Genomic DNA, 11,443 nt, shown 5'->3' on the forward strand with positions numbered 1-11,443 from the left:
GTGCGGCCCTGCCGTTTCAGAGCGTACACCACATCCATGGCAGTGACCGTCTTGCGCTTGGCGTGTTCAGTGTAGGTAACCGCGTCCCTGATCACATTCTCCAGGAAAACCTTCAGTACACCGCGGGTTTCCTCGTAGATCAGACCCGAGATCCGCTTCACACCTCCACGGCGAGCCAGGCGGCGGATGGCTGGTTTGGTGATACCCTGGATGTTATCACGAAGAACTTTGCGGTGCCGCTTGGCGCCACCTTTGCCCAGTCCTTTGCCTCCTTTACCTCTGCCAGACATGATAATTCTTCACTGAAATCGCTGTTGAATGAACAGCGAACTTGTGCTGGTTCCGTTTTTATGCAGCCTGACCCGACCTGACTGAAACATGTACAGAGTGAAAGAGGGAGGGGAGGAGACAGAATGGGATATTAAACAGAGAGGGGAGGAGACAGAGTGAGATATTAAACAGAGAGGGGAGGAGAGAGAGTGAGATATTAAACAGAGAGGGGAGGAGACAGAATGGGATATTAAACAGAGAGGGGAGGAGACAGAATGGGATATTAAACAGAGAGGGGAGGAGACAGAGTGAGATATTAAACAGAGAGGGGAGGAGACAGAGTGAGATATTAAACAGAGAGGGGAGGAGACAGAGTGAGATATTAAACAGAGAGGGGAGGAGAGAGAGTGAGATATTAAACAGAGAGGGGAGGAGAGAGAGTGAGATATTAAACAGAGAGGGGAGGAGACAGAGTGAGACATTAAACAGAGAGGGGAGGAGACAGAGTGAGATATTAAACAGAGAGGGGAGGAGACAGAGTGAGACATTAAAAAGAGAGGGGAGGAGACAGAGTGAGATATTAAACAGAGAGGGGAGGAGACAGAGTGAGATATTAAACGGAGGGGCGGAGAGAGTCAGAGTGACGGACAGTGCGGTCTCTGATCTTCCAGCTCCACCTCCAGCTTTCTCCAACGGCCAATTTCAAACCGTTTATCGATAACTGAACCGAAACACAGCGCTCCGCACAAACCCTTACAGACTCCGCCTTCATATTTAAGAATTCCCAGAAACCCGGAGCTTTTAAATAAGCCCCGTTACAATTAACAGTCAGTAATATTCCTGCCTGAACGAGTCAACCCGCCTCCTTCCATTTCAGTCCCAGACCCGATTCTATTCCCCCACACATCCCCTCCCAGACGGGTTCAGCAGTTCATAAGCACATTATTCCAGCTGATTTGGAGAATCTCATGTGTTGCGGTTTGAATTGTGATTGCGACGGATCTCCGTCAGTTTTACCCTGTCACGGATTCTTGCCCTGAATCTGTGAGAAAAAAATGAACTGGGAGAGAAGGTGAACACGCCCCAGTTCCAGTGAGGCCCGGCCCGGATATCCCATTCTCCCTATTTTATATCAGACAGTGGGAGTGGGGCGGGTGTAGCGAATGTCAGCGAGTCACCAGGACCCTGGGATTATTGTAAATGATTTCTATCTGAAACCTGAGCCCGGCCCCGGGACAGGAATCATCTGATTCCGGGATCAGCTCTTTTCTGAGAGACGTGGGTGGCTCTGAGAAGAGCCGTTGGGTTCAGATGGTCACAAGTTGCACTTGATTTTTTACTTCTTTTTGCCCGCTGATTTCTTAGGCTTTGCTGACTTCTGCTTGGGCCTGGCCCTCGGTTTATGCACCTTCTTCGCCTTTACTGTCTTGGGGGTCTTGGGCTTCTTTGCCGCCGCTTTCTTCTTAATTGGGGATTTCGCCGCCTTCTTTGTGGTCGATTTCTTGACCGCTGGTTTCTTGGCCGTTAATTTCTTGACGCCTGTTTTTTTGACCGCTGGTTTCTTTCCGGGAGATTTCTTGGTTCCTTGTTTCTTCAGCTTCTTTCCCACTTTTGCCTGGGTTTGCTTCTTAGCGACTCTGAAGGAGCCCGAGGCGCCCGTGCCCTTGATCTGCACCAGGGAGCCTTTTTACACATTTCTCTTGATACTTAATTTGATCTGGGACCGGTGCTTCTCCACATCCAGGCCTTTGGGAGCCAGAACCTTCTTTATCGCGGCCAGGGATATCCCCTTGCGATCCTTCCAATCCGCCACAATCTTGAGGATCTGTTCTCCCAAACTGGGACCGGCTGTCTTGGGTCGGAGAACCGCCTTCTTCTTCTTCGGAGCATTGGTTTGAGCGGCGGCGGCGGGAGCTGCCGTTTCGGCGGCTGCAGTTTCTGTCATGTCCTGGACGCTGGAGAAAATCTCTGACAGTCAGAGCTGGGTCAGAAATGAAACGAGAGGCGGCGGCACAGAGCAACTTAAAGGCACAGAGCGGACGGGGTGGAGACACCCTGCTGTCAGCTCCCGGCCCCTCCAGCCTCTCTGTGTTTCTCTCTCCTCTTAAACTCCCCGATTCTAATTAAAATCGGGCACTTCAGAGTCCCAGACTAGCCCCTTCCCATCTCTAACACCGGAATGTTTGCTGTCCAAAAACTTTCACCGGAATTAAAAGCACCAGTTTCGATTTAAACCCGTTTCATTGCTGCACTGATCGCGCTCTCTCACCTGATCGCTGACATGATCTCTGTTTTTCGGCTGAAATCTTGAATTGAACTAAAACCGTACCTTAAATTTTCACTTCGGGTCTCGGCAGGGGAGGAGGGCGATCCTTTGACAGGGACTTTTTAAAAATTTTACTCAAAAGGGACTCGGACATCCGGCGATGAGGCCGGACACACAAACACAGTGACATTAATCTAACCCGCCCGCCCCTTTAACAAACTCTCTCTGACACAATGTTCATATCTGTACATTCACAGGACAAACTGTTCGCAAGATTGACAATTCCCGGGACAGGCTTTCTTCCCCGCTCGGCCTGTGCTGCGGATTCTCGGGGGTTAGTTGTAATTTCCCAGCTCAGTAACTGTGAAACACTATGAGGCCGGCGCTCCTCACAGTCTCTGGTCCCCAGATTCAGGAGCAGGAGCCAATCACAGCTGTGACTGTGATAATCCATGTCTGGTTTTACATAATTATATTGTTCGCACACAGAAATATGTTTGGTTAAGTTGAAAATTCAAATTATCCGCTCTGGGCTCCTCCAGTCTCTCTGTGTTTCCTTCTCCTGCGAAACTGACTGACAGACAATCGTAACTGGTGTCCTATCCATCCCATTCTGCACACCCAGAGACGGCTAGTTACTGAATAAATTCAACACTCACAGACAGTCCGGAGTCAGACAGTTACAGGCTGTTACCCTCCACCTATCCTTACAGGACTGCAGAGTGATAAATGCACCATCAGACCGGCTCATATATAGTAGAAGGGACAGTAATCGTCTCACCAACAGCACACAGACCCAGAATCACTCTTTCACTTTCTATCAGTGTGTCTATATTACGCTCAGTAACAGTATCCCCCATTCATGTGCAGAACTGGAGAGAGAGAGAGACGGACCGGAACAAAAAAGGAAAGACAGAGAAACAGTCAGACAGACACAGTATCAGTCTCACACTCCCCATCAGTGTGTCCGTTTCACGCTCAGTAAACATTACCCCACCTTCATGTACAGCGCTTGAGAGACAGAGATACAGACAGACACAGTATCAGTCTCACACTTCCCATCAGTGTGTCTGTATCATGCTCAATAACAGTATCCCAACTCCATATACAGTAGATGAGGGACAGAAAAACTGAGCTGTTATGAGCGGTTTTCATGCAGTAATAAATAGGGAACTATTCCATTCCAATTGCTATTCCAAGGTGGAGTGACCGAAGATACAGTCTCATCTCTAACTGATCTTATTCCAGAGAGCGACACATTATTAATCCCACTCTCAGGGACTGTGTCACACATTTAACGCTCTCTTGCACGTTGTACCCTCTGTAATCTTGCAGCAGAGGGCCGTTCAGTATTAATCTCAGTGACCGAGAGTTTCACTCCAATTGAAATAAACTGGGACTGTTGCTGTCAGATGTTCATCCTGCACAGTCTCAGCAAATACACCGACTCCCACTTTCCTCCCATGTTTCTCCAGGATTGGTTTGAGAAATCCTCCCTCCAGTTTCGGGATCAGGCGTTACTTTATCAGTGAAGGGGCCAAGAATGAACAGAACCCATTGGCTCATTCCACAGCCTCCCACGTTATCTCTGAAAGACTCTTTCCCATCAAAAGATCCCGAGAGAAACAGCAGGGATGGAAACATCTAGTTTCATAGTTGGAGATTGGAAAGTCAGTCTGGATTCCAGCGTTAGGCACTGGTGGACTCCCATCTGTTCCCATTCTGGTGCCTGTTCCTGCACTGCCTGTGGACCCCATTCCCTCTGACCTTTCCCCCAGACCCACTTCCTTTGCTCAGACTCGGAAAAATTCCAATTGGGGAAAGTTTCCATCGATTTCTGGATTGGGAATTAAACCAGATATCTGCGCATGCGTGACTCAGCCCCGCCCCCAGCGCTGGTTGGTGGTGAGCAGAAGAGCGCATGCGCGCTGCCCTCCCCCAGCCCGGCCTGTGGGCGCCATTCCCTCAGTGAGCGGAAGAAGATGGTTTAAAACAGGCGGGAATGGAGAGATCACGGCCCCCGGGGGAAGGGAGCAAAGAGCAGCCTCGTTACAGCAGCTCATCGCTCCGGGACCGTGTCCGCAGATGGGCTCAGAGATCGGCATTGAGTCCGGGGGAAGGTGAGGGGGAGTCCGGGGGATGTTTGTAAGAGGCGGAGTGGATCAGGAACTGGTCCCGGAACATGGAGTGAGAGGGGGGGGGGAAGGGAGAGGTCATTCTCGGGCTGTGTGTGGACAGGGTGTGTCCAGGGGAAGGGAGAGAGAATGGGAAGAAGCTGCTATTAAAATCATTGCTTCTTTCTCTCCCCAAACCAGGAGTGAATGGTCCTGGTTTAGTTCCAGTCTCCCCCTGTTTATTGTTATTGGACAGTGAAGAGTGGAAACAGAGCCGGACAGTAAGGATGTGGGGAGTTATACAAAGAGCATCTATTGCAGGCATCAGGCGAGAAGTGTGAAGGAGACGTTTTAAACAGCGGCTGTTTGCTTTCAGTTGAACGGTTAGTCCCATGGGAGAGGGGATTAGAAACCTGACCTGTACAAAGGTCCCTGCCCCATCGGGTAGTCCCATTCATGGATCAGTGCAGGGCTTGGGTTGTGTCTGGATATCACTAAATTGTTTTAAAATCGCCCAACACACCTGGTATTCAGAAGCTGAGTGCTGCAGTACTGCAGTGGAGTCAGACACTGACTCTGTTTGTATCACTGGTTTTCATTTGTGGGTATTCAAGATAATTATTGACAGAGATATTAAACTGATCACTTTTGTATTTTCTACCTCACCTGTTCTTGAGTTACAAGAGATACGTTTCTTTCTCCAGGCAAACTCTTGAAGGATCCAGAATGAATGTGAAGTTTCCTCCACCCGAGGCAAAGGAAGAGTGCAGCCAGCTCCTTCTCACACACAGTAGGTATATTATCACTCACAGAGCACAGAGACACAGACAGGTCATCAGGTCCACAGTCTCAGACAGAAGAGGTAGTCAGTCCCACACTGATCCCAGGTTCCAGAGACACATTTTCAATCCAACAGTCAAACAGAGCAGGTGAGGCAGACGCTGTTTCCATTTCCCCCGAAATCAGTCCCGCTGACAGGAAGATCCAAAAATCCCAGTCCAAAGTCACACTTTCAGATTGTCTCTTTCAACAAAAGGGCAACATTATCCGTGAATTAAATACCAGATACCTTGAGATTACAATTGAATACTGGCCCAGAACTCTCACACACACGTGAGTTTAATACATGCAGTATCCATTCGAATAGCGGATCATGAGATACAAATTGCAAGTCCAAAACTCATGGACAGTATCAGATTGAGAAATGCTGTGACAGTGTAACCTGAGAAACAAATTAGATACCAGTTTATACTCATAGTGTGAGATTTAAAGATACAGTATCAATTCTATTAGCACAGACTGAGATACACATTCCACAGGAGTCCAAAAATCTAATAAAATAAAATTTAAAGTTTTAGTATCAATTCCTTTTGTGCAGACTGATCTTCACATTATGTACCAATTCAAAAATATCACCATATCAGTGTGAAAGATACATTATCATTCACAATATTACTCACAGACATATAGTCTGGTTGTCCAAAAAGCACACAAATCATCAAAGCATCAAATACTTAAGTGTATCCATATTCACCAATTAAATAATGAGAAAAACTATTTAAACATTAAGGTATTAAAGCTAAAGTATTGAACACGATAGTGTAATCTGAGAGAATAAATATCTACAGATACACAATGAATCTTACACTCACATAACGTACCAAAGACTGACAGAAGCAGAAGGAATCCCAAACTCACATACAGTACCAGAGACTGACAGATACAGAATGAATCCCACACTCACACACAGTACCAGAGACTGACAGATACAGAATGAATCCCACACTCACACACAGTACCAGAGGCTGACAGATACAGAATGAATCCCACACTCACACACAGTACCAGAGACTGACAGATACAGAATGTATCCCACACTCACACACAGTACCAGAGACTGAGAGATACAAAGTGAATCTCACAGTCACCTACATTAGTGCAGGCTGAGTTACAACTTACGTACCAGAGCAAAAATCTCACAGTTGCAGATTGAAAGATACCGTTTCAATTCCATTAATGCAGGCTTAGTTACACATTAGGTACCAGGCCAAAAATCTCAGTGTCAGAATGAACGATACAGTATCAATTCCATTAGTGCAGGCTGAGCTACACATTATGAACAACTACAAAAAAACTGATACAGATTCAGACTGAAATATACAGTGTTTTATTCATGCAGACTGAGCTCCACATTATATACAAGTTCAAAAATGTCACCATATCAGTTTGGAAGATGCACAAATTCACAATTGAGTTCCCATCGATATGGATTTAATGGAAGTCCAAAAATAGATGCCCACATTATCTGATTATATCCAATGGCATTACATTTTAAAATGTATCATTATCTACCAATTAATGACCGGGAAAAAATATTCATACATTAAGGCATTAAAGATACAGTTTTGAATGCCCTGCTGTAAACCGAGATAAAAATTAGATAAAGATAAAGAATGAATCTCACACTTCGATGGACTGCCAGAGACTGACATATAGAATGAATCCAAAACACATACAATGTACCAGTGACTGACAGATTCAAAATGAATCCCACACTCACACACTCTAACACAGACTGTCAGATACAGAATTTATATCACTCACATACAGCATCAGAAATTGATAGATACAGAATGAACGTCTCACCAACACACAATACCTGAGACTGACAGATACAGAATGAAGCCCACACCCACACACAATATCAGGGACTGACAGATACAGAATGAATCTCACGCTCACACACAGTACTACAGACTGACAGATAAAGTATGAATACCACATACACGCAGTACCAGAAACTGACAGATACAGAATGAATCCCACACTCACACACATTTCCAGAGACAGACAGATACAGAATGAATCCCACACTCACAGACAGTACCAGAGACTGAACGATACAGAATGAATCCCACACTCACACACAGTACCAGAGACTGACAGATACAGAATGAATCCCACACTCAAAAACAGTACCAGAGACTGACAGATACAGAATGAATCCCAAACTCACACACAGTACCAGAGACTGAAAGATACAGAATGAATCCCACACTCACATACAGTACCGGAAACTGACAGATACAGAATGAATCTCACAGTCCCATTACTGCAGACTGAGTTACACTTTACATACCAGTCCAAAGATCTCATTGTGTCAGATTGAAAAATACACGATATAGTCCATTCGAGCAGACTGAGCTACATATTAGATATATTGGTAAATACTCAGAGTATGATACTGAAATAAACATTATCAATACCAATGGTACAGACTGAGCTACACATTACACACTGTTCCAAAAACCTCATAAATTATCAGACTGGAAGATACAATTTCAATTCTATTTGCACCGCCTGAGCTGTACATTACATACCAGACTGAAAATACGATCAAATGTTAGACTGAAAGGTACAGGATCGATTCCATGAGTGCAGACTTAGCCACACATAATATCGGGCAGTCCAACAATCTCATACCGTATCAGATTCAAAGATACAAAATCAAATCCATTAGCACAGACTGACCTATATGTTGCTCAACAGTCCGAAAATCTCATACAGTATCAGATTGAAAGATTCAGTATCACTTCCACGATTGAAGACTGAGCTACACATTACATTCCAGTCCAAAAATCTCTTACAGTATCAGACTGATAGATACAGTATCAATTCCTTTAGTGCAGGACAGGCTACATATTACATACCAGTCCAAACATCTCATACAGTGTTAGACTCAGATCGAGAATTCATCCCATTATTGCAGACTGAACGATACATTACATACCAGTCCAGTAATTTCACCGTGAACAGATTGAAAGGTACATTATCATTCACAATAGAGTTCAGGGATTAAGATGTAACACACATTGTTTGATGAAAGAAAATCGAAAAGTTTATCCATATTAACAATTTTAATAATCGACAAAGAACTGTATATATTTAAAAGTATTAAAGATACAGTTTCAAATAAGATACTTTCAACTGAAATAAGAATAGGAAATGAATTCAGACTTGCACATTGTCTCAGAGACTGAATTACACAATGAATCCCTCACTGAGATAAAGTAGCAGATAATGGCAGATATAGAATGAATCCCACACTCACATTAAGTACCAGAGACTGACAGATACAGAATGAATCTCGCACTCACAAACAGTACCAGAGACTGACAGATACACATTGAATCCATCACTTACATATAGTACCCCTGAGACTGACAGATGCAGAATATACCCCATGTTCACAGACATTACCAGAGACTGACAGATACAGAATTAATCCCACACTCACATATAGCACCAGAGACTGACAGATACAGAATGAATCTTACAGTTACATTACTGCAGACTGAGCTACACATTAAATACCAGTCCAAAAATCTCATAGGGTCACATTGAAAGATACAGCACCAATTCCATTGGTGCAGACTGAGCGACATATTCTATATATATAAATACTTTTGTTATACTGAGATAAACATTATCAATACCATTGGTACAGACTGAGCTACACATTACATACGAGTCCAAAATCAAATAAATGATCAGACTGGAAGATAGAGTTTAAATTCTAGTAGCACCGCCTGAGCTAAACAGTATATAACACTCCAACAATCTCACACAATATTAGACTGAAAGATACAGTACCAATTCCAGTAGCACAGACTGAGCTATATGTTACTCACCAGTCCAAAAATCTCATACAGTATTAGACTCAGATACAGAATTAATCCCATTATTGCAGACTGAACGACACATTACATACCAGTCCAGTAATTTCACCATCAACAGATTGAAAGTTACATTATCACACACATGGATTAAAGAAAATCGAAAAGTGCATCCATATAAATAAATTAAATACTCCAGGAAGAACTGTATATATTTTGAAGTGGTAAAGATACAGTTTCAAATACGATACTGTGAACTGAAATAAGAATATAGAATGAATCCAGACTTGCACATTGTCTCAGAGACTGAATTACAGAATGAATCCCACACTGAGATAAAGTAGCAGAGAATGGCAGATACAGAATGTATCCCCCACACACACAGTCCCTCTCATATACAGTGCCAGAGATAGACAGATACAGAATAAACCCCACTCTCATTTACAGTGCCAGAGATAGACAGATACAGAATAAACCCCACTCTCATATACAGTGCCAGAGATAGACAGATACAGAATAAACCCCACTCTCATATACAGTGCCAGAGATAGACAGATACAGAATAAACCCCACTCTCATATACAGTGACAGAGATAGACAGATACAGAATAAACCCCACTCTCATATACAGTGACAGAGACTGACAGATACAGAATAAACCCCACTCTCATATACAGTACCAGAGATAGACAGATACAGAATAAACCCACTCTTATATACAGTACCAGAGATAGACAGATACAGAATAAACCCCACTCTCATATAGAGTACCAGAGATAGACAGATACAGAATAAACCCCACTCTCATATACAGTGCCAGAGATAGACAGATACAGAATAAACCCCACTCTCATAAACAGTGCCAGAGATAGACAGATACAGAATAAACCCCACTCTCATATACAGTGCCAGAGATAGACAGATACAGAATAAACCCCACTCTCATATACAGTACCAGAGACTGACCTCTACTGGACGTAAGCGAGAACTGTAAAAGAGTGGAACAAATTCACATTATCTGTCATGGTGACAGAAACAGGAAAATGTGCAACGTGAGAAAGGTTTCTGTCTGTAATTTTCACTCTCGTATTTTTGCACTTTTTAATAGTGAAAAATGAAGATAATTGATTAATAATAAAGTTTTTGCTTCACTCATTCAATAGTTGTCAATTTGCTCGATCATATTTCACTGTACATTGCACAGTATTTCTCTCTGATTTCTCAGGACACGAGTTACATTGTTCTTCTGCCCATTTAGACTGTTATTTTCCAAGCAGTATGTGGCCTCCTTATTCCCCCTAACGAAATGCAGCATCGCAAACCTTTCTATATTGAGATTCAATGGCCATTTGCACAGCCTTCTGCAAGTTTATTTTGCCGCAGTCTTCCTCAGTATTGAATATACCCCAAAATCAATTATAAGAATTTAACACAGCATTACAACTAATGTTTGGTGCAACAAAATGTACTTGCAGCTCGTCTCCATTCCCAGTTTTTCTCAATCCCACCCGTGCAATATAATGTGAAGAATGAGTTTCTGTTCTGTCCCTCTCTCATCTTCAAACTTCACTGTCCCGGGGTTTGGGGAGATCTACTGGCCGGAAGCAGAACTGCAACAGTTCGGAACAAATTGCTGAAAGCGGACAGTGTGCGGTGTGAGCGTGTTTGTGATTGGTGGCAGATACTGAATCTGATTGGATATTTGAAGAAACCAATCAGAGAGTTACAGTTAATAATTATTGTGACCTCACTCCCAATGACCCAATCACAATCATTGCCCTCCCCCATCCCTCATTACCATAGGTCTGTGGGACTGTCTATTTAATCCGAGCTCGGAGCGGATTGGGTCATTTCTGGGTCTGAAATTGAGTTTGGAAATGCCGGAGGACAAGAAAGCAGCTCCCAAGAAGGGCGCCAAGAAAACCTTGAGTAAAGCACCAGGCAAAGGCGGCAAGAAGCGGAGAAAGTCGAGGAAGGAGAGTTACGGCATCTACATCTACAAAGTGATGAAGCAGGTTCACCCGGACACCGGCATCTCCTCCAAGGCCATGGGCATCATGAACTCCTTTGTGAGCGATATTTTCGAGCGCATCGCGGGTGAGGCTTCCCGCCTGGCC

At 43.9% G+C, this 11,443-nt stretch overlaps 1 protein-coding gene across 1 annotated transcript; it reads right to left on the reverse strand.

Moving 5' to 3' along the window:
* Positions 1-1,606: 1,606 nt before the first annotated feature.
* LOC137315168 (histone H1-like) lies at positions 1,607-2,215 on the reverse strand. The gene is made up of 2 exons (XM_067980049.1): positions 2,033-2,215; positions 1,607-1,939 (listed from the first exon to the last, which is right to left on the reverse strand). The coding sequence occupies exons 1-2, from the start codon at positions 2,213-2,215 to the stop codon at positions 1,607-1,609; spliced, it is 516 nt and encodes a 171-aa protein (XP_067836150.1).
* Positions 2,216-11,443: the final 9,228 nt, after the last annotated feature.

Source organism: Heptranchias perlo, unplaced genomic scaffold (genome assembly GCF_035084215.1).
Source record: "Heptranchias perlo isolate sHepPer1 unplaced genomic scaffold, sHepPer1.hap1 HAP1_SCAFFOLD_54, whole genome shotgun sequence".
In the NCBI taxonomy this organism is placed as follows: Eukaryota; Metazoa; Chordata; class Chondrichthyes; order Hexanchiformes; family Hexanchidae; genus Heptranchias; species Heptranchias perlo.

Coding starts and splice junctions, on each gene's coding strand:
- LOC137315168 (XM_067980049.1), bottom strand. CDS start 2,215: ATGACAGAAACTGCAGCCGCCGAAACGGCAGCTCCCGCCGCCGCCGCT. Junction 1,940..2,032: donor CCCTGGCCGCGATAAAGAAG/GTTCTGGCTCCC, acceptor TCCCTGGTGCAG/ATCAAGGGCACGGGCGCCTC.